Source organism: Papio anubis, chromosome 18 (assembly GCF_008728515.1).
Source record: "Papio anubis isolate 15944 chromosome 18, Panubis1.0, whole genome shotgun sequence".
NCBI classification, from domain to species: domain Eukaryota; kingdom Metazoa; phylum Chordata; class Mammalia; order Primates; family Cercopithecidae; genus Papio; species Papio anubis.
In genome coordinates, this window is record NC_044993.1 from 8,113,743 (window position 1) to 8,140,234 (window position 26,492).

Consider the following 26,492-nt stretch of genomic DNA (forward strand, 5'->3'; position numbering starts at 1 on the left):
TAAACACAAACACCCAGACTAGCCTTAATAAGAGCCATAATTAAAAGTACAGGTTGAAATACCTCTTAGGTGGAATTTTACCACAGTGGAAACCATCAATGAACGGGTTAATCTGCTGGCAGGTGAAATAGTTTTTGTACATATCTTTTTTTAATTTTTAATATTATTTAATAATATAGACGGGGTCTCACTATGTTGCCCAAGCTAGTCTCAAACTCCTGAGCTCAAAGGATCCTCCTGCCTTGGCCTCCCAAAGTGGTGGGATTACAGGCGTGAGCTACTGCACCCAGCCATGTACAAATCTTATTTTCAAACTTTGCCTGACATCTGTCTGATAACACAGCATCTTGAAATGTCAAGGTAAACTATTATTTAAAAAAAAAAAAAAAAAAAACTGTTATTTGCAACTACTTATCTTGAGTAAATCGACTTTTTCTCAATCCTGGTCAATTGCATAAGATGACAATCGTCACCATTCCGAATTTCATACACACACTCTCATCATTGTTCTGCGACATGTTCTATGTTCAATGACACATGTCATTGTTCTCAAGGACTAGTTTTAAAGTTACAGGTTTTAATCTTAAAAAGTATTCTGATAAGCTTTTATGAATCATGGTTTTTGTTGTGGTTGTTACAGTTTCTTGTTTAAAGGAGGGGGATTATAGACTTTTAAAAGTTCTATAACCATTGATCTCATTTAGTACCTTCATTTTATAGAAAAGGCTAAGTGAGGGGACAGAGATGGCTCCCCCAACATCACTTGGTCAGTTAGAGGTCAAGTTGGTCTAGAATCCAGTTCTCCCAACTCCCAAGCCTGCAATCTTTCTATTTCATTTGGCAAACCAATAACTAATTATTATATATGTGAAAAAATGAACACATTGCAATTCTATGATCCACTCTATGAAATACATTTTTCCCCAATCTGGGCAGATAGGAAAGGCCCTCCCATTTCTCTACCTCAGATACATCCAAAGTCCCATGGCCAGTGGTCACCCATCAAGCGGCCTCACTGCGTGGCCAGCCCACAACCCTGCATGCAGAAAGCAATTAATGACTGTCTTCTAGGAACATTCACGTTCATCACTTAAAAATGCTTCTATTCACAGCTCCCAATTTCCCATTGCACAGAGCAGAAGACTGAGGCTAGGAGCAGTCAGTGGCTCATCCAAGATCATGTAGCTAACTGGAGAAACCACAGCCACCTGACTCCAAGTTCCGGGTACTCCTCACACCCTCACAGCTTTCCCTGGGAATTCTTTTGCAGTCTGCAAAGCCGTTTCCTGACAGCAACAGCAGCAGCCCCTACTTGTTGAATGTGTGCCACCTACCAGGTACTGTGCTAGGTGCATCACATAGAATAGTCTCAGTTTTAAAACTTTATGCTCTATGGAACTTTTTGTTGCAAAGGTAACATGTTACTTGGAACATACCAGAGAAAATGAGCTGTGCAAAGAAAAGGTAACTATCCTTCCCGCCCATCTTCCCAACCCCTTCCAGCACACACACAAAATCAACATTAAATGTGAGGTGCTTTCTTCCATACTTTCCCCTGCTCATGAAAAGGAGCAAAAGGAGGATTATTGCATTCTGTTTTTGTGTTTGAGATGGAATCTCGCTCTGTTGCCCAGGCTGGAGTGCAGTGGCACAATCTTGGCTCACTGCAACCTCCGCCTCCCAGGTTCAAGTGATTCTCCTGCCTCAGCCTCCCGAGTAGCTTGGATTACAGGCGCACACCACCGTGCCTGGCTAATTTTTTTATTTTTAGTAGCGATGGGGTTTTGCCATGTTGACCAGGCTGGTCTCAAACACCTGACCTCAAATGATCCACCCGCCTCGGCTCCCAAAGTGCTAGGATTACAGGCATGAACCACTGCGCCTGGCCTGTATTCTATGATTTTTAACAAAATAGCAGACCTAACTCCTCATGTAAATCCGCTGCTGGCTTTCCTCACAAAATGTCACAAATATCATCTCAGATCAACGGAAAGAGAACTGACGCATCCTTCTTAATCAGCTGCATAATGTCACACAGTACGAACAGACCGTAATTTACCCATCAATTCCTCCACTGACAGACATTCAGATGGTGCCCTGGTACTTTGCCAGCATAAGTAACACTGCAATAAACAATCCGATAATGTATTATCAGGCCCTGATGTTTTCCCTTTCATAAAATAGAGTCTTCAAGATGCCACTGTCAGGTGAAAATGTACACACGTCTTAATTTTTAAATAGTCTATTATTTTAACCAAAAAAAATGGCCTCATAAAAAAATACGAATAAAAGTATAAAAAGGGCTGGGCATAGTGGCTCACACCTGTAATCCCAGCATTTTAGCAGACGGAGGAGGGTGGATCACGTGAGGTTAGAAGTTCGAGACCTGCCCAGCCAATATGGCAAAACCCCATCTCTACTAAAAATACAAAATTAGCTGGGCGTGGTGGCACAAGTCTGTAATCCCAGCTATTTGGGAGGCTAAGGCACAAGAATCCCTTGAACCCGTGAGGCAAGGATTGCAGTGAACCAAGATCACACCACTGCACTCCAGGCTGGGCAACAGAGTGAAACTCTATCTCAAACAAGCAAACAAACGTGTAAAAAGAAGAAACACATATATAATTCCTCAATCTGGAGATGGTTATTAATAATAACAGCCATTTGCTAAATTTCCTTTCAGAATGAAATAATGCAGTAGAGTGAGTTGCACTTTTTTAACAGACTCAGATCAAATTCCAGTCAAACTTACGGCCATTCACATTTCCACCAGGAAGGTATATGAACACTTTTCTCTACATTTTCCCCACAGCTCTGTCATGGTTAAAGAATTTTGCCAATCTAACGGATGAAAATGGTATGCTTTCGTCATTCTCATTTATATTTCCTTGACTAAAATGGAGATTCAACACTTCTTGTGGGTTTCTTAGGAACATGCCAGACTTGGAAATACGTGCAAAACAGAAACATCATTTGATCACTTGCTCAACAATCATCTTACCGATTTTTGCTGCTCGAACATAAGTTTTTTATAGAAGAGATGGAACTGTTCAAAGCTGAGCTCATCTCTGTGTGCTCCTATTTCCTGTAAATATGAAAAAAGTGACCACATGATTTTTGATGTCCACCGTAAGAATGGCTCCATGCTATTTATAGAATAATTTTTATTTCAGAAATTGCATGCAATTTTATTGGCATGCTGAAGAGAGAACTATGAAGAGACAGCAAATTAAATTGAGGACAGCCAGGTAGTTAAGAACAGGTGGATAAGGGTGGGAAGTTATGGCCAGGTGGGTAAGGATGGGTTTCTTAGGTCAGGAAATTAAGACTGGGTGAGCACGTTCATGAGTATTTAGTAAGGCCAGACGGATAAAGTCAGATTCATAATACCATGAGGATAAGATAAGGTGATTAAGACAATGAGATTAATAAATGAGATTAATCAATGAGATTAAGACAATGAGATAAAAGCCATGACATTGTGTCATGGCTTTTGAAAGGAAAAAGTCATGCTATTTAACATGGCTTTTCTAAAACATTGGCTAAAATCAAACTCACATTCCTCTGAATCAAAACCCTCCACACGTTCCCTAATGTCCCTGGTCTGGGAAAACATACTCACAGGGACACCTACCAAGTAAGACCCTCCTTTGAGCCCCAAAACGGAAGAGTCTCAGCCAGGTTTGCAAGAGACATGATGCGTAACTCCTCCATTTTTGGGCAGAAAACACTCTCTTTGGACTTCCACCTTCAGACATATTTGTAGAGTACGTACATATAGGGCATTTTGTAAAGCACTGGGAGTCAAAGCTCAGCTCCAATTAATTGCTTTACGGCTTTGGGCAATTTCCTTGACCTTTTCAAACCCTCAGTTTTCTTTATCTGTAAAATGGGAGAACCACCACTACGCTCCTAGGGCTTCCCTGAAAGTGAACAAGATACCTGCAAAACACCTGGTTCCGTAAATACTTGATAAAGAATGAAATGCTGATTGTGTAGCAATCAATGGTAAATGCTTCTCCCATCTCTCTCCTCTTCTGACCTACTCTTTTCTCTTTTTCTATTCTTGGATTAATGTGGATTATTGGGGGCAAGTCAAAGGATGCTTGATAAGCAATAAAATAGGATAATTCTTCCAGGAGTTCATTAGCACAAAAATGAAATGAGCTTTTTCCACTGAGGAACGCTGTAATGGAGCCGATATTGACAATGGGTACTGGGGTCCTCCAACTGGGGCTACTGGGATGAAGCGTTGCTCATTTCCTAAGAAGAATGAGTACTACCCTGTAGGCAAAAATCAGTGCCCATCATCTCCATCCTTGCCTCACCTCCTCTACTATATCCCATCACTCCTGGAGTGGCTTTACTGCCCAGCCCCACCAACAACTTGATTACACAACAAAATTAATTAAATGATATACGGAAGGATGGATGGTTGGAGAAACAAAAGAATAAAGAGCCAACTCTGACAGCTACACTACCAGCACGTGCATACAAACTGCCATGGTCCTGGTACCCTACACAAGGAATTTTTCGTAATATTTTCCAAAAGACATACATGCATTCATTTCACTAGGGAAAAAATGGGCTGAAGTATGGTCAGGGAAACAGGGAAAGCTTGACTAATGAAAAACAGGTCTGAGGGTAGATGTTCCAAGCCTAACAGCTCAGTAAACATGGTCTTTATTGATTACATCCTCTGCGAGGATGGAGACTATGGTCCTCAGATATGTCTCTGATCCCTCTGTCTGAACTAAGATGTACTCTGGAGGCAAAGGACTTTCTTGGGCACTATTCCACGGAACTCAAAGGCAAGTCACGGCTTCATGAGAGAGGTTAAGTCACTCTGCATTCATACAATTCCCAGGCTGAGCCATGAAACTTACCACAAACTTATCTTTAAGGAACTTGGCACTGCTCACTTTAAAGTTGATCAGGGGCAAGACGGTCTTCAACTCTCGGAGACTGATGCTGCAAAAAAGGGAGACTCAGCTCTGTCACCTTGAGGGTTTTCAACAGCACAGGATTTAGCGGCTCCCATCAGTTCCCACCTCGGGCAGCCCTCTATAAGAGCGCCTGGTCAACAGTTGTTTATGGAGCACTAACTAGGAACAAGACACTGGGTCAAGGTCAGGGCGACACTTCAATGAGCAAAGCTCAAGGGCACCCTTCAGGAATGTCCATAGATACAGGTCACACAGGAGACTCACAGTGTAGGGTGATGCCCCAATGAGGAGGCACCTACACTGGAGATCCCCAGTACAGGGTGATGTCCCAATGAGGAGGGCTGGTCCCCACCCTTCGGGAATGGCCACAGAGGAAGGTCCTGCAGGAGATTCAGTGTGGGCAGAAAATGGTGTCAGATGACCAGATAATCTCAATACAAAATGCCACAGAAATCCCAAAGGCCCAATGTAGGTGTTGACATGATGTGATTTCTGCCCAGGACTCTGAATGTCAAAGTGAAGAAATTCAGTGAAGCTTGGGTAAACAGCAGGAGTAACTCTGACATGCTTCACGCAGCCAAACACTTTGTCACCTAATTAGTGACACACATGAAGGGATGAACAAGACTCCTACTGACTCCACCTGCCACCCAGAGGAACCACAACCACAGAACGGGCTTGGCAGAATCAGCCGGGAAAGATCCAGCTGAGCTTGACTCTAGTCTGGCACTGTGAAGAGACAAGAGGGATGTAGAGTAAGTGGGGACACCCTGCACCCCCAAAATTAAGTAAGTTAAAAAATAAAGGTTTCTTTTAATGCCACTGGGGTTCAGAGTAAGGCAAGGTCACTAAGGGCCAGAGAGGGGAACTGGGAAGGAACAAGGCCTACATGAGCACCTACTGTATGCCAGGCTGCTCTGGGGTCATCCAGGTGTTACAGTTGCCTAATTGCTCACCAGATTCTATCTTCTGCAAAGTACACATGATTGACCCCCAGGGCTCAGAACAGCCAAGGGCGGGATGTCACAAGGGTACACAACTCAGGGCTTAGAGCTAGATGGCAGGCAGCAGAGCCTGGAACTGAATCAAATTCCAGTGCTCGGTCACAGGAATCTGCATGAGTGTTTCTTTGAAGCCACATAGTGAGGTTCAGCTTAAGAGGGAAGAAAGGGCCGGGCGCAGTGGCTCACGCCTATAATCCCAGCACTTTGGGAGGCCAAGGTGGGCGGATCACGAGGTCAGGGGATTGAGACTATCCCGGCTAACACGGTGAAACCCTGTCTCTACTAAAAATACAAAAAACATTAGCCAGGCGTGGTGGCGGGCGCCTGTAGTCCCAGCTACTCAGGAGGCTGAGGCAGGAGAATGGTGTGAATCTGGGAGGCAGAGCTTGCAGTGAGCCGAGACCACGCCGCTGCACTCCAGCCTGGGTGACAGAGCGAGACTCTGTCTCAAAAAAAGCAAAAATGGAGGGAAGCAACGGAGAACACATCCCAGGCAAAAGGAGCAGCAGCAGTAGTAAGAATGGTAACAAAAGCTGAAACTTCAGAAGTGCTAATCAGGTGTCAGGTGTTGTTCTAAGTGGTGCCCTATAGGCATATTCACCTGTTAGATGCTTGAACAACTTACAAGGCAGGTACCATGATCATCTCCATCTTCCAGGTGAGGAAACTGAGGCACCGATCACTTTGGTGCACACCTGACTGCCTCCCAGCAAGTAGCTCACACAACAACGAGAGGTTAAATTAGTGGGGTGAGTGGGTCAAGAATACGAGATCCAGACCCTTCTGGCTGGTGCCAAGTGTCCAGCAGAGCTAAGACAGGGTGGTCAAGAGAGGAAGCTTGCCCCAGCTTGTAGGAGAAAAGAGCCCTGTTTCCCTGCACCATCCTCCCAGCTTCTGCTGTGGCATGCGGAAGGAAGTAGCACGTCACTGCCCAGCCGCTGCCCTGGAGAAGGTCCAGTGTGACTCTGGCCATCCTGTGTCCCCACCTCCAGCCTTTTCCTCTGGTTCTAACGGCCTAACAGCAGAGACTTCAGCTGACAAGATGCTCCCCACCCACATACTCAAACTGTAGGGACACCACCCACGGTTTTCACAGACAGACCTCGAGGGCAAGGGCAGAAAAAGTCCCTGTTGGGCCAGCTGGGGCTGGCTGGGCAGAGCGGCCAGCAGGCTAGGGAATTCGCCCCAGGGGCTTGCAAGAACCTTTCTGCCTCGGCCCTGGGGGTGGTCCTAGGAACAGCTGGGCCAGGGCAGGATGAAGGTAGAGGAGCAGCGGGAACAGGCGCTGCCAGAGCAGCAGTGAGAGGGGTTGTGGGGAGAGGAGCCAGACCATGCTGGTGCCCCAGTGGAGCTCATCCTGGGAGCAAGGGGGAGGTCAGGGTCCCCCAGGAGCCCCGGCAGCAGCAGGGCAAAGGAACCATCCCGTGTTCAGAAAGAGAGAGACTGAGGGGCCTGAAGGGCCAGAGCAGCTGCTCGAGAACCAGTGGAAAAAACCCAGGAACCAGGGACATGAGCATTCAAGCACCTGGGACATGGGAGCCCACCTGCTCCAAAGGCCTCCCCTTACAGTGTAAACACTGGAGGCTGAGAGCTTCTTTGGGCTCCCAGTGCCGGGACAGCCTCACCCGATTTCCCCCTAGGTAAGCCCCTGCCTCACTCCCACCTCTGGGTGTGTGTGTCCTGCTGCATGGCCCGACTGAAACCAGCACAGGCAGGCTGAGCCCCAGCGCTGCAGGGGAGGAAGCCAATGGCTCAGCTTCAGCCCTCTCTGCAACCTGTCATCCCCTAGAGAGAGTGCCTCGCCCAGGTCAAAGCCGCTTGCAAGGCAGCCAGCTCTGACCTGGTCCACGCATGGGAATGAAGGCCTGGACCTCTAGTCTCAATTCAGGACAGCTCCACAGGCCATGCTCAGAGCTCCCCATCAGGTCTGCCCGGGCCATGACTGTGACTCCCCGGCTGCCTGTTCCAGCGGCCTTCCCTTCCCCATGCTTTCCACAACCCCCCATGCACTCCCCAGTAAGCCTCCTGCACACAAACCTACATCTCAGATCGTGTTTCCTGGGGGCTCAGCCTAGAGCTGTGGGTTAGGAACCAAGGGAATTCCTTTGGGGAAGGACGGCAACTATTCCCTGAATGAGTCACCAACAGCCCCTCCCTCTCCCATGGCAGACAGCACTAAACAATCACAGTGTCCTCCCTGCTCAGCCCGGGAGGCTCCCACGGTTCTTCAACTCTGCACCCAGGCAGCCATCACCAAACAATTAAAGATGGCAGCCCCATGACACTTACCAGTCACGCTGAAGCTGGGCCAGCACCTCCACTGCCCCCAGCTCTTTTGCAGCAACAACAGCAATAAGAAACGTTCGTTAAGTGCTTACCCCGAGCCAGGCACGGTCCACGCACCCTTCACATATTAACTCCTGAACCCTCACATCTGCCCTGGGAGGTGGGAACTATTACTTTTATCTTTTACACATGAGGAAAATGAGGCCCAGAGAAATTAAATCATTTACCCCAATTCACACAACCAGTTACCGTGAGATCTGAGATTCAAACCTCAACGCTGTCTGACAACTTTCGACAATGATGGAGACATCTGTGCTGTCTGAGGTACTAGCCGCCAGCCACTCGGGGCTGTTGAGCCTCTGAAATGCAGCTAGTTCCACTGAGGAGCTAAGTACTTTTATTTTGTTTTGTTTTGTTGAAATGGCCACCTGTGGTGAGGGGCGCCCCACCAGACCTCGCAGCCCCAGAGTTCTGCTTCTGTAAGTAGCTCCCAGACCAGCAGCATCTACATCACCTGGGGATTGGTTGAAATGCAAATTCTTGAGCCCTGCCCACCACCGACTCAATCAGCCACTGTGAGGTGGAGCCCAGCAGCCCCCACGTTCACAGGTCCTCCAGGGGATTCCCATGTATGCTGACATTTGAAAACTGCTCTCTAGTCAGCTCTAATCTTCAACCCCAGCTTCACAGTAGAATCTTATTTTTAAAAAATTCCAATGCCAGAGGCCATGCCCAGGACAGTAAAATCTGAATCTCTACTGGTGCGGCTCTGCTAAAGCTCCCCAGGGGACTCTAATATTCTGGAACCTCGAATAGGAAGCCTATTTGCATTCACGTTGAAGGAGATAAATGGACCCACCCACCCACCTTCCACCTGCAACCCCCTCGCCCTGTGCCACCTCCTCCTCTGTCCCTGCCAGGGCTAAAGGACAAAGGGAAGTGCACATCCTGCTTATGCAAATCCAATGTTATAAGGCACGGGGGCAAGGGCAGAGGAGGGAAAGGAAGTAAGTGTTGGTGAGGATATGAAGAAAATAGAAACCTGTGCATTGCCATGGGAAGGTATAGCTGCAACAGAAAACAGTATAGCAGTTCCGCAAAAATAGACAGAATTACCATTTGATCCAGCAATTCAGCTTCTGGATATATACACAAAGGAATCTGAAGCAGAGACTCAAACAGATTTGTACACCCATGTTCATAGCAGCACTATTCACAATTGCCAAAAGGTGGAAGCAATTCAAGTATCCATCGATGGACAAGTAAACAAAATGTGGTCTGTCTGTACAATGGAACATTATTCAGCCTTAAAAAGGAAGAAGATTCTAACACATGCTACAACACAGATGAAACTTGGAGACATTACACTAAGTGCAATAAGCCAGATACAAAAGGACGAATATTGTATTAGTCCACTTATACGAGGTACCTGGAGCAATCCAGTCCAGAGAGACAGAGAGTAGAGTGGTGGTTTCCAGGGGCTAAAGAGAGAAGCAATGGGGAGTTACCACTTAATGGCTGCAGAGTCTCAGTTTGAGACGATGAAAAAGTTCTGGAGATGGATGGTGGTGACGGGAGCATGACAACATGATACACTTCATTCCATAGATCTACCTATCTAAGAACGGTTAAAATGATCAGTGTTGTTCTATGATTTATTGTTGTTAACACACTAAAATTTTAACATTTGTTTTTAGTTTTTTTTAATTATAAGGTGATTGGTCAGGGTGGGGAAGGAAAGATTTCTCTATTTCCCCCAGCTCTCAACAGCACAATTCTTTTTGTTTTTGTTGTTTTTGGTTTTGTTTTTTTTTTTTTAATGGGATCTCACCCTGTTGCCCAGGCTGGAGCTCAGTGGCACAATCATGGCTCACTGAAGCCTGGACCTCCCTGGGCTCAGATGATCCTCCCACCTCAGTCTCTCAAGTAGCAGGACTACAAATGTGCACCACTACACCCAGCTAACTTTTTTGTACTTTTTGTACAGATGGGGTTTCGCCATGTTGCCCGGACTGGTCTCCAACTCCTGAGCTCAAGCGATCCACCTGCCTTGGCCTCCCAAAGTGCTAGGATTACAGGTGTCAGTCATCATGCTCAGCCAATAGCATACTTAAAAAAAAAAAAGAAAGAAAGAAAGAAAGAAAAGCGGCCGGGCGCGGCGGCTCATGCCTGTAATCCCAGCACTTTGGGAGGCCAAGGTGGGCGGATCACAAGGTCAGGAGATCAAGACTATCCTGGCTAATGTGGCGAAACCTCGTCTCTACTAAAAATACAAATAATTAGCCGGGCATGGTGGCAGATGCCTGTAGTCCCAGCTACTCAGGAGGCTGAGGCAGGAGAATGGTGTGAACCTGGGAGGCGGAGCTTGCAGTGAGCTGAGATGGCACCACTGCACTCCAGCCTGGGCAGCTGAGTGAGACTTGGTCTCAAAAAAAAAAAAAAAATAGGGAAAGCAACACCAGTGGGGATAGTAAGTCTGCAAACCCTGGTGCCACCCCTGACAACCTGGGCTACTTTAGTCAAGTCACTTAACCTCTCTGGGCCTCAGTGTCCTCACATAGAAAATGGGTCTGAGAGCACCTAGCTCACCCATCAGCCAAGAGGGTATCCCGGTATCCTAAGGATGTAAAGTGCTTATTACAGCCATGACTGCAAAGCAGGCTATAAACAAATGCCCGCTGCTACCATTTGCCTCTAGAAAAGTCTAAAAATGAAACAGGGTGCTTGGGCCAAGCAAAACACCTAAGACTTGTCCATTGCCCAGGCTGGGCCAACCCTGAGCCTGCCCCCTCTCGCCTTCAGCCTTTCCTCTGCATCTGTGGCTCCTTTGTTTTCTTTCAGGAAACATGATTAGTCTCGTGGGTGACAGGAAAGGGAGGGAAATTGGCAGAACAGAAGTTGGTTGCTCTTTCACTGGCACCTTGGTCAAAGTTTCTTTTGCAAAGCTCCCTCCAGGCTTCCCAGAACCACGGGTAAGGTGGGATTTTCCACATGTTGACAGAGAGCAGGGCTCCGCCCACTGGGAGGGAGGTTGGAGGAGAGGAAGCCAGTGAGCACGCAGGGATGAACTCAGTCCAGAAACAGAAAAGGTTCTCTCTGCAGAGGGTCCTGGACCAGCCGATGGGAAGATGGATCTTTATGCAGGACTTGCCAGAATCCCTCCTGAGCAAGAGGGAGGTATCCATTTCTTGACTTCACAGATGAAGAGCAGACTTCAGAGCCAGACTGGCCACCCCATACCAGCACCGCGTGGAGAGAGGCACTGAAGGTGGCTCCCTCCCTCAGCCCTTTCAGCTGCCAGTTTCAGCTATGATTCACCATAAGCCACGGAGAAAGAAAATGCAGAGAAGGCATCACCTCTGAGGCTGAAAGAGACCAGTGTCTACCAAATTTTCCAACACAAGGACCTCATTTAATCCACCTCAGTGACATTAGAGGGTGGCCCAGCATGGGGGAGCAGGCAGGGCATGTTGGATGAGAAGAAGAGGAGGGAGAAAGGCAGGTGGACAGAAAAACATGGAGTGAGCTAATGGCTGACCTAACTTTACTAGACTTTTAACCACTTCCTGCTTAAGAGTTCCAAATCCTCCCACTGGGCATGAGAAGAGACCAGGGAAGCTCACCCAAACCCTGAAGCCAACAAGTAACAGAGGACAATGACCAGACAGGAAGTCACCCTTCAAGATGGAAAGATTTTCAGGAACAAAATAGGAGAGCTGATAGAGTTTAGTTATTGGATATTAACTAGGATAATGACATATCTAGATAGGATAATGACATATCCACATAGGATAATGACATAAATAAACCAAGAATGAACGAAAGGAATATTTTATCAAAAAAAATAAGGCGTCTCATGTGAGGCTAACATGAGATAAGGACTGAAGTGCTCAATGCAATTCCTGGCATGCCAAATACACAGGTGTTAAATAAATCGTAGGGGGTTTTTTGTTTTTGTTTTAGGTTTTGTTTGTTTGTTGTCGTTGTTGTATTTTGTTTGTTTCTTTCTTTGGTTTGGTTTTTGAGACGGAATCTTGCTCTGTCACCCAGGCTGGAGTGCAATGGCACGATCTCAGCTCACTGCAACCTCCACCTCCCGGGTTCAAGCGATTCTCCTGCCTCAGCCTCCTGAGTAGTTCGGACTACAGGTGCACGCCGCCACGCCTGGCTAATTTTTTGTATTTTAGAAGAGACAGTGTTTTACCATGTTGCCCAAGCCGGTCTCAAACTCCTGAGCTCAGGCAATCTGCCTGCCTCTGCCTCCCAAAGTGCTGGGAATATAGGCGTACTCTACCATGCCCAACCAAATGGGAGTTTTTATCATTACATTATTAAGAGCTGAATCATACCTCAGAAAAAAATAATGAATTAAAAATGCTCAACCTCACCCATAAAGAAAGCAAGTTTAAGCAAAAACACTTGGTTGCCTCGGTTGCAGATGAACAAAGATCAAAGTCTAATGGCACAATAAATCATCAGGAAATGGACACCTTCTTGCCCCACTGGTAGAAATATTATATAAATTGCTACTTCTAGCTATCAAACGATTAGACCAGCAAACACTGAGCTGCTGATATTCATTTCTGAGAATTTATCCTACTCACAGCCACCTCAAATGAGTTTACAGAAAGATAGACCCAAAGGTTTCCATAGCAGCATTATTCACAATAATAATCAAGGATTGGGAGCAGCTCTCTGTGCATCAAGAAGGAAATGATTTCTGAAATGACAATGCATTAATCTAAGGAAAAACCAAATGACGTTTACTTTTAAAAAAAAAAAAGTCTGGGTAAGACCTCACCTCTGCAAAAAGTAATAATAATAATAAATAAGCCAGGCATGGTGACACACACCTGTAGTTCCCAGCTACTCAGGAGGCTGAGGCAGGAGGATCATTTGAGCCTAGGAGTTTATGGCTGCAGCGAGCTATGATTGTGCCACTGCACTCCAGTCTGGGGAACAGAGAGAGACCTTGCCTCTAAAAAATAATAATAATAGTCTGGCATAGAGCGTTGTGCAGGACTGATAGGGAGCTTCTCCAAGAGGTACTTTTAAGTGAAAAAGTCAAGTAAACTGAATACACATTATCACATCACCCAACACATCTCTACCAGCCCTTAGAACCACCTGGTGCCCGAGCACAGTGGCTCATGCCTGTAATCCCAGCACTATGGGAGGCCAAGGTGGGTGGAACACAAGGTCAGAAGTTCGAGACCATCCTGCCAAACATGGTGAAACCCTGTCTCTACTAAAAATACAAAAAAATTAGCCAGGTGTGGTGGTGGGCGCCTGTAGTCCCAGCTACTTAGGAAGCTGAGGCAGGAGAATGGCGTGAACCCAGGAGGGGGAGCTTGCAGTGAGCTGAGATGGCACCACTGCACTCCAGCCTGGGCGACAGAGCAAGACTCCATCTCAAAAAAATAAATAAATAAAATAAAGAACCACTTGGTTTACTTCTTCACAGTCAGTCTCTCTCCTGTCACAAAGTATGGGCTGGTGCCATCATGATTGTGTTTACTGCTGTATTCCCAGGATATTAAAGGTGCTCAAATATTTGTGATGAGGTCCGAATGCCCCATGGCAGAGATCATCTCTAAGGCTGGACTCGAATTTTCTGCTGGAATAGAGGCTCCCTCCAGGAGGAAGATTTTGTCATCATCAACCCCAGGACCCAACATGGCATCTGCAGATCACATTGGACGCAGTGAGGACCTTGCCCACCACAAGTCATGCTCCCACCCTCTTGGAAGGTTTAAAGAAAGAATGAAGATGGAAATCCAAAGTGACCAGAAGAAAACTGAATGACTCTTACCTGTTTCTTCTGGTTTGATCCACAGAATATATCTGCTTTCTCAGCCAACTGGAAAGAAATTTGAGACAAAAGAAAGAGAGACAGAGAAAATTTAAAAATAGCGTAAGTCTAAGTGAGTCCTACAGGATGTGCACAAAAGGAACTGGAACCAAAAGGAGGAGTTTTCCAACTTTCTAACAAGGGCAGCTTGGGAAGAAGTTTTCTCCTAGTATCTAAGCCAAGATCTCAACTCAAAAAGGCCAGGTTTCCTTACACTGACAACTCCTTCTAATGATAGTCATTAATCCACAAAAACCTAGAAAGAAAAATAGTACAAAGTAGAGGAATTTGATTTAGTGGAAGGAAAATAACTCACACCCCAATGCCCATCCAGACTCCCATGACACTGAAGAGACAGTCTTGAGGTCTTCATCAACCCAGGAGGGAGTGACAGGTGGAAAATTCCAGACCCTGTATCTATCCTTTGATCAGTCCACTTAATCTCTCATTAAATCCTTTAAGAAGGAAGCCCCGTTTTCCCCAACGCATACCCCAGGAATGTTTCTATCTCCAGTCCCATGCACCACTCACCCCAATAGGCCAAGGCTGAAAACTAGCACAGGGAAATGCTCTTATTTGAAACATTGTAGGGCTCACACCGCTACTAGGCACTCATTGCATACAAGACACTCAATGAGCCTCAAAAAACCAATGTCCCCCTTTTTTGTTTTCCTGTAGCCCATGTTGGCAAAGGCAGCAGAATAAAGGAATCAGTGGCTATGTAAATAAACAGGCAAAAGCCAGCTACCTCTCGATAATGGTGGGTGTGGACGCATTCATCGCTTCTTGGTGTAAGATTTTCAAGCCGGAGAGCCAATTAAGTGCATCTTCTTTAGAGTCAGCTGGAGTGGAGAAAGGGAACAGAAATGCTGTGTTAATTCCTGGGAAGACATCTGCTGACAAAGCCCGGCCCCATACAGATCACGAAGATGGGGGAAGCCTATGCTGGTTTCCAGTTTTGCAGGAGGCAAAGAAAGCATCTCTTTCACACTCTCATAGCTCTAGGACCTGCTTTTTGTCTGAGACGGGGCCACATATTCATGATGAGCTTTGTACCACAGGGGTGACAAGTGGGTTATTTCCTGTGCCAAATGGCATTAGCACATATATAATATATATGTGCTAGACACTGTTCTAAGTGTTTTTCTTATATTGATCCCACAAGGGAAGTACTATTATATTCCCATTTAACACATGGAGAAACCGCTGAACCTAAGACAGGTTCAGTGATGTGTCCAAGGCCACACAGCTCCTAGCAGCCATTACAGACTGAATATTTGCATTCCTTCAGAATTCATATGTTGAATCTCTAACCCCTGAGGTAGGGCCTTTGTGAGGTATTTAGGTTTAGATGGAGTAACGAGGGTGGGGCCTCCATGAGGGGATTAGTGCCCTTTTAGAGACAAGAAAGAGAGACCAGAGCTCCCTTCCTATCCAAGCACACCCTGAGGAAAAGCCATGTGAACACATAGCAAGAAGGCGGCTGTCTGCAAGTCAGGAAGAGAGCGCTCACCAGAACTCAACCATGCAACATCTTGATCTTGGACTTCCCAGCCCCCAGAACTGTGAGAAAATAAATGTCTGTTGTTTAAGCCCCTCAGTCTACGGCATTTTGTTATAGTAGCCAGACTATGCTGAGACAATGGAAGACATAGGATTTTAAACAAGAACCCATTATCTTACCCTGGCAGCACACTGACTCCAGGAATGAAAAAGCAAAGGAATTCAAACCCAGGTGTCCAACTCCAGAGCAGAGTTTCTCAACCCCAGCTGCTCAGGAGAATCACTTGAGGGCTTTTCAAAACCCCAATACTTAGCTCCCACCCTAAAGTAATTAAACCAGAAGAGAGGGATGAGGGAGACATCAACAGGTGGAAGCACCCACATGGTGCCAAAGTGTGTCAAAGGTTATCAGCTTCCTCTGCTGCTATAATAAATGACCACAAACTTAGTGGCTTAAAGTAATACAGATTTATTTTCAGACCGTGAGAGAGGCCAAAATTCTAAAATAGACTGGTTGCATACAATCCTTCTGGATTCCTTCTAAAAGCTCTTGGGAAGAATCCATTTCCTCACCTTTCCCAGCTTCCAGAGAATGCCTGCATTCCTTAGCTCATGGCCTCTCATCTTCTGACCTTTGTTTCCATCCTCACATCTCCTTCTCTGGGAATGACCTTCCCATGTATCTCTTATAAGAAGCCTTGTGATTCCACTGGACACCCGGATAGTCCAGGATATTTCCCATCTCAAAATCCTCAATTTAACTACACCCGCAAAGTCTCCTTTTCCATAGAGGATAATATATTCACAGGTTCCCGGGATTAAGACATGGACATCGTGGGAGGGCAGTATTCAGCTTCCCGTGGCTTAGGAATTTAGCTTTTTGTTTTATTAAAGAGTGTTAGCTTTTAACCCTATGCTAACTAATAAGATGCAAGATCTGGAATAATCTGCACCACAACCCTAAGCAGCTGTCAGTATTTCTCTGCTTCTAATGAAGATGGCACAGAGGGATGGCAAGTAGAGCTTGCTAATAGCCAGAAGAGGATGGCTTGCTAATACCCATAGTTGCTATTACCCTTGCTAATAAGCAGCATTGAGGAGTGGTTAAGAGCTTGGCATCTGGCAAAAGGAAGATCATAGCTTAAGTCCCATTGCACCACTTCAGGGCTGTGTGACATTCAGCGGGTTACTGAACCCTACTCTGTGCCTCATCTCACCTGGAAAATGAAGCTGACAGTGCAAACACCTCACGGAACTATGAAGCCTCTCCTTAAGCACCAGGTACTTCGCCAGTGCGTACACCCCGGGCAGAGATTGCTGCTCTCATCTTTCCACACAGATGCAGAGGAAACTGAGGCTCTGACAGACTGAGTTTGTCTCAGAGCAGTAAGTGAGAGGGTGGAATGGGAATCAAAATCTTGACCATCACTGTGCTAACCTTGAATTTAGGGTTCCAGAAGAGGCTCCCAGAGTGGGATATATATCAAAGTTCACATCCTAGCCTCCAAGGGCTGGGCTCTTGTGGTCTCCTTACCACGTTAAGAACAGGGGGTCAGGGCTCAGCCTGTAGGTGGGGCTAAGGAGACAGAGGTGTGAAGCTTCATGGCCACGGGACTTGCCCTCCTGCCCCACCTCTACCAACACACTCCACATCATTAATCAGATATTCGCTCCTCATTTCCTACATCTAACGTGCTATTTCCCTCCTCCAAGCCCTGTCATACACCACAGCCTTTCCCTGCAGCGCCCTCCCTCTTTCCTCCAAACTCCTACTGAAGCCTCAAAACCCAATGTAAAAGTCACCTTCTTTGCCCAACTTCTCTGAAACTAAGCATTCACAGCACGCTGCATCATGCTTGCACTAGGTCTTATGCTAGTGCACCCATCTGTCTCCCCAAGTAGACTGAGAGCGTCTTAAAGGCAGCACCAGGTGCCATTCATCTTCCTAGATCACTGGCGTGTACACAACCTAACACAGAGTATAGGCTCAAAAGATGTGTAGTAGAAGAATGAATGAGAAATTCATAAGTTATTTGACCCTAAAGTAAATGTCCCTATATTGCTCAACTTTCAGAGCTGCCTCCACTTTGGTCTATTTTAATCGTATTGATTTTCTCTCTGAGTCATGAATGTATACATACTTCTAAGTCAATAAATTCTAGGACTGAACTTGAAAGTAACTACAAGCTTCTGCCCCTGAGTAAAATGAGGAAACTGCATGTGCGTGTGCAATAGAAGATCTCAGGACAGTTCCTTCACATCAGTCAGATTTGCTGAGCCACATCTGCTGGAGGAAAACAGGTTACATTTTTCTTTTTTTTTTTTTTTTTTTTTTTTTTTTTTTTTTTTGAGACAAGAGTCTTGCTCTGTTGCCCAGACTGGAGTGCAGTGGTGCAATCTTAGCTCACCGGTTCAAGCAACTCTTGTGTCTCAGTCTCCCAAATAGCTGGGACTACATGTGCACACCACCACACCCAGCTAGTTCTTGTATTTTTAGTAGAGACAGGGTTTCACCATGTTGGCCATGCTGGTGTAAAACTCCTGACCTCGAGTGATCTGCCCACCTTGGCCTCCCCAAGTGCTGGGACCACAGGGATGAGCCCAGCCTACATTTTTCATCCAACAGAGCCTGGCCTTCAGTGTTAAGACTATCTAATCATCATTTATTCAGCTCTCAGCATGAGCCAGAGAGACACTTAACATACCCCTCACAATACCCCGATGAGATAGGCATTACTATTCTCCCCATTTCATAGCTGAGCAAACTGCAGCTCAGAGAGGTTAAGTCACTCATCTAAAGACACACAGCTAGAAAGGGGCAGGGCTGGGATTCGAAACCATGACCCCAAATACACATCAGCCAGCAGGCAGGGGTGAGCCAGGAAGAGACTAAGGCACAGGGAAGGAGAAAGGCACAGAAACATGCATCTACCTGCCAAGCTGAGGGTGCTGAGGACGAACTGAGTGCCATACAGGATGGTGAAGCAGCAATCTTCTTTCTGGCGAACCGCTTTTGCACGTTCGAAATCTTTGGAGTTCTTCCCTGGGCGGATTTCTTTTATTTCCATGATATCCACTACAATGAAATTAACATGAGCCAATTAGAAGCTGGAGTTCACTCCACCTGAGGACACAGTCACACACCTGCAGCCCAGGCACAGCCTGGCTCCTTCCTTCCCCAACAGGATCCCGCAAAGCTATCTGTGCATCCAGATTCAGTGCCCCCTCCTTCTGGAAATGAACAAAGGGCCAAGAGCCTACCTGGGCATTTGCTGCCACCCCACAAACCCCTGGAGTATGAAGAGTTTGGGGTTTCCGCTCACCCTGTTTCTCAGACAGACACGTTTTAAACTAGGACAATTAATTTTTGTAATGCAACTCAGATTTGAGAAAATAGGCACAGACTATTCTACCAAAACAAACAATGGATCAAACTCATGCTCACTAGAGATCACTCTAGGCAGCCTAAAAGTTCCAACCGTCCGGTTGACCTTGACCTTGACCATCTTTTCCCTTGAGTCCCAAAAGCTACAAATGCTCTGTGGCTCAACTGAAAGGGGAAAAGAAAATGAAGGCACTGAATAACTGTTTCAAATTAAAAATAATAATAAGAGGCCAACCTCAGCATTGGGGATGGTCACAGTGGTTCTGGATATCACAGGGCCTACGGGCAGAGAGTGGTAAACTATTACTCTGGTGACAGTCTAGAGTAATGGAGTGTTACTAATGGGCCACAGCCTCCGGTATTTATGCCTTATATAGCCAGCTGCCCTTCAATCCAGGTTGTCTCTGTGACCTGTTTTAACCAATGAAATGTAGTATAAATCAGGGACCCCAACCCCCATGCCATGGAATGGTACTGGAAAGTGAGCACTGAGCTCCACCTCCTGTCAGATCAGCAGTGGCATCAGATTCTCATAGTAGCGCAAACCCTACGGTGAACTGCATTAGGTTCTCACAGGGGCGTAAACCCTATGGTGAACTGAACATGCGAGGGATCCATGTTGTATGGTCCTTATTGGAATCTAATGCCTGATAATCTGAAGCAGAACAGTTTTATCCTGAAGCAATCCCCTCAATGCCCCCACCATCTATGGAAAAACTGTCTTCTAGGAAACTGGTCACTGGTACTGAAAAGGTTGGGAGCACTGGCACGCTGGCATAAATGATGCTGTGCCAGTTCAGGGCCTAACCCTTTTTTTTTTTTTTTTTTCTGAGATGGGGTCTCACTCTGTCACCCAGGCTGCAGTGCAGTGGTGTGATCTCAGCTCACTGCAACCTCTGCCTCCTGGGTTCAAGCAATTCTCCTGCCTCAGCCTCCGGAGTAGCTGGGACTACAAGCATGCACCACCATGCCGGGCTTAATTTTTGTATTTTTAGTAGAGATGGGGTTTCATCATACTGGCCAGGCTGGTCTTGAATTTCTAACCTCAAGTGATCTGCCCGCCTCAGCCTCCCAAAGTGCTAGGATTACAGGCGTAAGCCAGAGGGCCCAGCCTGAAGCCTAATCCTTAAGAAGGCCTGGTACCTTCCATTTTGAGCTCTGGGGAAAGCCAGCCTCTGTGTAAGAAATCAGACTACCTGGAGACCACCATGCAGTAAGAAGCCCAAGTCAGCCCTATGGAGAGGCCATGGAAGCAGAACCAATGCCCTCAGCCAACAGCCCAGCTGAGCCCCCAGCCAACAGCCACAGAGCACTGCACCATCTTAGAAGTGGATCCTCTGGGCCGGATGCGGTGGCTCACGCCTGTAATCCCAGCACTTTGGGAGGCCAAGACGGGCGGATCATGAGGTCAGGAGATCTAGACCATCCTGGCTAACAAGGTGAAACTCCGTCTCTAGTAAAAATACGAACAAAAAAAAAAAAAATTAGCCGGGCGTAGTGACGGGCACCTGTAGTCCCAGCTACTCAGGAGCCTGAGGCAGGAGAATGGCATGAACCTAGGAAGCAGAGCTCGCAGTGAGCTGAGATCGCACCACTGCACTCCAGCCTGGGCGACTGAGCGAGATTCCGTCTCAAAAAAAAAAGTGGATCCTCTGGTCCCAATGAGCTGCCCCAGCTGACAACATGTGGAACAGAGACAAGCTCTCCCAGTCCCCACCCATGCCCAGATTGTAGAAATATGTGCAATAAATAAAATGATTGTTGTCTTAAGCCACTAAACACTGGGATAGTTGGTTGTATAGCAATAGATAACAGAAACAAATAAGAAATTCTTCCTCTCTGCAACCTCTGCTGCCATGAGACTCCACCTACTCCTGGTCAAAACCTACTGGGCCAGGATGGCAACGTGACTGACTCAAAGGTGACTCCCCCTTCTCCCTACAAGATGACCAGTGAACTCTGGACTGGCACAGAGACACGAGCTCAACAAGCCCAACCAGTCCCTTCTTTCCCCTTCTTCTGAAAAACAACAACAACAAAAATCTTTTCATGGGATGAACCCATTCCTTGTGCTTTATTTAGAACTGATTCACTCCTCACCACCTTCAACCATAAGCTGAAGGGGACAGCAGGGGCCTGGGAATGACCCAAGTGCCCTGGCTCAGTGACTGGTTCAGGGACAGACACATGGCCCAGCTGCACCATCAGCATCCTCCTGGGATTCATGTGGCCAGAACTACCGGTAAAACCTCCCCTCCACTGCTGCTCCCAGGCTGGTAAAACATGAGCCTGGGAGTGGCAGGGATCACCTTGTCTACCATGGAACAAAGTATTATCAAACCCTGGTGTACCTTTGAACTCCAGCACTCCTGGAGATGAGAGTGAGAAAGGAGATCTCAGCTTTGCAGCAAGAAGAGGTGGCTCTGGCCTGGAATTAAGGAAGAGGACAGAACGAAGTCCACAGAGGTGAGCAAAGGCATCTTAGAGTCACAGTGAAACAGCAGGAAAGATTGGTGGCCATTCACAGGCAACAATGGGAGCTGGGGGAGGAGAGCAGACAATTAAGTTAGAGGAGAGGGGATGGGATGCACTCAAAGCTTTCTGAGTTCTTACCATGGGTCTAGCTCAGTTAGAAACAGCTCAATGGGCAAGAGCCATGTGAACACAAGCCGGGCACGGTGGCCCACGCCTGTAATCCCAGCACTTCGGGAGGCCGAGGCGGGCAGGTCACTTGAGGTCAGGAATTCGACACCAGCCTGGCCAACATGGTGAAACCCTGTCTCTACTAAGAATACAAAAATTAGCTGGGCTTGGTGGCACATGCCAGTTGTCCCAGCTACTTGGGAGGATGAGGCAGAAGAATCTCTTGAACTCAGGAGACGGAGGTTGCAGTGAGCCGAAATCACCCCACTGCACTCCAGCCTGGGTGACAGGGTGAGACTTCGTCTCAACAACAACAACAAGGCCATGTGAAAAGACTAAAACAACAGCATGTCATCTGCATTCTGTGCATGTATGGTGGTAGATATACCCACCTACACGTGACAAGATTTCACAGAACTACACATCAAAACAAATGCAAAATAACAAGAAAACTGAGTGTACGTAAAAAATGGTGAAAGCCAATTAAGATCTGCAGTTTCATTAATAGCACTGTACCAGCATCCACATCCAGGTTTTGATAACTATGCTTATGAAAGATGTTATCACTGGAGCAGCTAAATGAAAGGTTCACAGAAACTGTACTATTTTTGCCATGTCCTCATGAGTCTACAATTATTTCAAAATAAAAAGTTGCTAAAATCACTTCTCAATTATGGGTGGCCCTATTATTAGGGGGGTGGTATCTCTAAACCTTGTTGGGTAGAGTATTTGGGATGAAGGTGAGAGAGAGTAGAGATAGGACTCATCCCCCGTCACACCCCACTGAGAACCTCTACTACAAGCTGGCTGGGGGACCATAACTAGTGGGGACCCCATCCAAACCTTGCACTATAAATCTTGTTCAATGGGCCATGCCCACTGATTGCAGACATTGAGGAAACTAAAATAAGCAGCTCCCATCTTAAATATTACTCAAGGGAGTTAACCCTATTGCCCGCATGTGCATGAGACCTGAAGAATGACCAGTCCTCCACTTTAGCTGCATTCTAATACTAAAAATCATGCCCAAGGTTGGGGATTTAACACATTAATGAGATATGCAAACATGAAGAGGCTCTCTATCCTGTTATACTGTGCAGGTGTCAGATGTTCCCCAACTCTATGTGCTTCAATATCACTCCCTGCCCATTTGAGCCCCTTTAATATTACTCTCCTGACTGTCTTCGAGGAGCCAGGCAGAGAATTATCTCTCTCGTGCTGCTTCTCTTATGCCTGGGCATAAGCTCCAATAAAGTCTTGTCTGGGAAAACTCTTTTGGCCTCATGTCAATTTCTATCACACTGAGAGCCCAAGAACACATGGTCAGTAAAAGATGGACATGTCGCCACTCTTCACCCAAACCAGAAATCGGAGTCTTCCTTATCTCTTCTCTTTATCTTCACTCCTCAAAAACAAACAAACAAAAAGATCCTTTTCATGCATTGAAATTTATTTTTTTTTATTTGTTTCATTTATTTGGGGGAAGCTTGAGTACTTAAAGTATAGACTTCACGGTGTTGCACCCCAAAATACTTAATGTATCTCAGAAAAATGAGCACGTTTTCTTATAGAATCATAAAACCTTTATTGCATCTAACAAAACTGATGATAATTACTTAACATAACCTAACACCTCGTCTGTATTGAAATTTCCCCAGTTTTCTCCAAATCTTTTTACAGTAGACTTAAATACAAATAAAATGCATACATCTTATCTGGTTATGTCATTACATCTTCAATCCTAAGGAGTCTCCTTGTTTACTTTTGTTTTCTCTTGTGCCTTTGACTTTTTAAAGAAACTAGGCACTGGAATTCATTTTTAGAGGAAATCAACATGGCTGATTTAACTGCTTTAGCAATTATCTAAAAACATGAAAGGTATTAAGGTTTGTTTTCCAAAAGTTATTCACCCACCCAGTTGACTGCCAGTGAAAGTGTAGTGACTTTAAGCAAACATTCTTTTCTCTGTCTGTCTAGACTAACAATTCTCTTTCCAGATAAAATGTCTTCAAGAGGGAATTTATTTTTCTTTTCTTTTCTTTTCTTTTTTTTTTTTTTTTTTTTGAGACAGTTTCCGCGCTTGTTGCCCAGGCTAGAGTGCAGTGGCACAATCTCGGCTCACTGCAACCTCCACCTCCTGGGTTTAAGTGATTCTCCTGCCTCAGCCTCCCAAGTAGCTGGGATTACAGGCGCCTGCCACCACACCTGGATAGTGTGTGTGTGTGTGTGTGTGTGTGTGTGTGTGTATTTTTAGTAGAGACAGGGTTTAACCATATAGGTCAGGCTTGTCTCGAACTCCTGACCTCAGGTGATCCACCTGCCTCGGCCTCCCAAAGTACAGAGATTATACACGTGAGCCACCACGCCCAGCCAAGAGAGAATCTTTGCACTGGCCTATGGTGAGCATCTGTTCTTACAGCAAAATTATACATAACTAAAGAAAAACTTTTGGCCGGGCGCCGTGGCTCACGCCTGTAATCCCAGTACTTTGGGAGGCCGAGGAGGGTAGATCACGAGGTCAGGAGATACAGACCATCCTGGCGAACACGGTGAAACCCTGTCTCTACTAAAAATACAAAAAGATTAGCCAAGCGTAGTGGTAAGCGCCTGTAGTCCCAGCTACTCAGGAGGCTGAGGCAGGAGAATGGCGTGAACCTGGGAGGCGGAGCTTGCGGTGAGCTGAGATCCGGCCACTGCACTCCAGCCTGGGCGACAGAGTGAGAATCCGTCTCAAAAAAAAAAAAAAAAGAAAAGAAAAGAAAAACTTTTTTAGACAATGTAACATTGTCTTCCAGCAATAGCCACATTTTAACAATTCTACTTTTGAAATTGCTCTGGAATCAGTCAACGTCTATCCATTTCCATGGTCAACACCACAATCCAAGCCACCATTATCTCTTGTCTATGGAGGCTACTTCCTGACTTATCTTCTCATAGCAGTACATTATCCCCACAGTCATCGTATGAAATACAAACAGGCTCATGCAACTCCTTGGGATCAAGCCTTCCCGTGGCGTCCCACTGCTGTTAGGACTAAGAACCACAGCCCTGTGATGACGCCTCCAACCCCACATGGCCTAACCATCTGCCTCCCGGCCCTTGCTCCCCATGCACCCCACAGGCCCCTCCGAGCATCTCTCATAGGTCACACTCATTCCTACCACAGGACGTTGGCATCACTGAAAATGTTCTTAGTCTGGTTAGCGCCAAGCTCTCCCTTCCACTCTCAGCTCAATCAAATCAAACACAGAAAACCTCCCAATGCCTGCTATGAGCTATACCAAGCACCTCTCTTCCACAGCATTGAACAGAAGCAAATATTTATTAGAGGGAATCTGCAGATCCACAGCCCTCCTTTCCTAGACTGTAAGCTCCACATATGCAGGAATTGTGCACCCTTCCTCACCACTGCGCTCCACCCATCAGACTGGCTGGTACATAGCAGGGCCCAATAAGTAGCTCTCGGAAAGAGGAGAGGGACAGAGAGAGATGGGGACATCAAGAGGGATCAAACTACTGGTGATTGGGCAGAGCAGGGGACAGAGAGGAAGAAGGACAGAGGAGGAGATGAGGGAGGCTGAGAGGGATAGAGAGACCAGGTACAGAAAACGACAGGCTACCCAGACAAGGAGGGAGAGAAATGTAAACGCACATGTACAAAAGCAGAGAGACAGAGCATGGTAAGAAAGAAAGAATCAAATGCTAACAGCCATTCTAATGATACAAGCAGCCCTGCACATCCGCACACCCCCTTCCACTTCAGCCCAAACAAGCACCCTTTGGAAGGCAGCCCTGTCCCAGGAAAGAGCTGCAGGCATCTGCCTTCATCAACCAGGACTTTATCATCCTGAACACCCCTCTCTTGCTTCTTCCCAAGACAAGCACTGGCTTATTCATCATACTTCTGAAAAGATTATCCTTTCTCCATTGAGTAGCCTTTGCCCCTCTGTCAAAGATCAGTTGATGATATTTGTCTGGGTTTATTTCTGGGCTCTCTATCCTGTTCTACTGATCTGTCTATTCTTCTGCCAACATCACCGGTACTGATTACTGGAACGTTAGAGTAAGTCTTGAAGTCAGTCCTCTGATTCTGTTCTACAATACTGTGTTTGCTACTCTATGTCTTCCACCTTTCCATATAAACTTTGGAATCACTTTGTCAACACCCGCAGATTAACTTGCTGGGATTTTGTAATATTGTGACTCTTAATAAGACATACAGTCACCCCTCAGTGACTGTTGGGGATTGGTTCCAGGACCTTCCACAGATACCAAAATCCAAATAGATGCTCAAGCCTCTGATATAAAATGGCAGAGTGTTTGCATATAGCCTATGCACATCCCCCCATAAACCTCAAATCCCTAGGTTACTTTTAATACCTAATATAATATAAATGCTATGTAAATAATTATACTGTATTGCTTAGGGAATAATGACAACAAAACAGTTTGTCCATGTTCAATAAGATGCAATTTTTTCAAATATTTTCAATCGACCATAGCTTAAGTCCACAGACGCAGAATCCACAAATACGGAGGACTGACTGTATACATTTGGTCTCCAACCCCATTTCCTGGCACACGACTCCTAACACCCTTGGAATCTCCAGTGACAACTATCTTTTTGTATGGCTGTGGGCTCCTAGACACCTCAGGATGAAGGTTGGCTGCCAGGGGAACCAACCATGTGATTAGAGGGTTGGAAATTTCAGCCCTACCCCCAACATCTAGGAAGGAGAGAGGGGCTAAAGGTTGAGTTGGTTACCAATGGCCAATGATTTAATCAATCATGCCTTTGTAATAAAGCTCTCATAAAAACCCAAGATGACAGGGTTTAGAGAGCTTCTTGGTTGCTAAATACATGGAAGTTTCTG

The 26,492-nt window shown here is 46.2% G+C and overlaps 1 protein-coding gene across 7 annotated transcripts in view; it reads right to left on the bottom strand.

The window, feature by feature from the left end:
• PLCG2 (phospholipase C gamma 2) overlaps positions 1-26,492 on the bottom strand; it is a 184,326-nt gene that overhangs the window by 88,424 nt on the left and 69,410 nt on the right. For 6 of the 7 annotated variants that reach the window (XR_002519326.2, XM_021932204.2, XM_009196941.3 and 3 more), the window contains 5 exons: positions 18,523-18,666; positions 14,836-14,929; positions 14,049-14,096; positions 4,887-4,971; positions 3,002-3,085 (listed from right to left, as the gene is read on the bottom strand). Coding sequence is in view for 6 of the 7 variants with exons in the window: in XM_021932204.2 (XP_021787896.2) it covers positions 3,002-3,085; positions 4,887-4,971; positions 14,049-14,096; positions 14,836-14,929; positions 18,523-18,666 (455 nt within the window). In the remaining variant the exon portion in view is untranslated. Of the gene's footprint in view, positions 1-3,001; positions 3,086-4,886; positions 4,972-14,048; positions 14,097-14,835; positions 14,930-18,522; positions 18,667-21,326; positions 21,404-26,492 lie in introns of all 7 variants that reach the window. The other variant, XM_021932206.2, reaches the window with a different exon arrangement.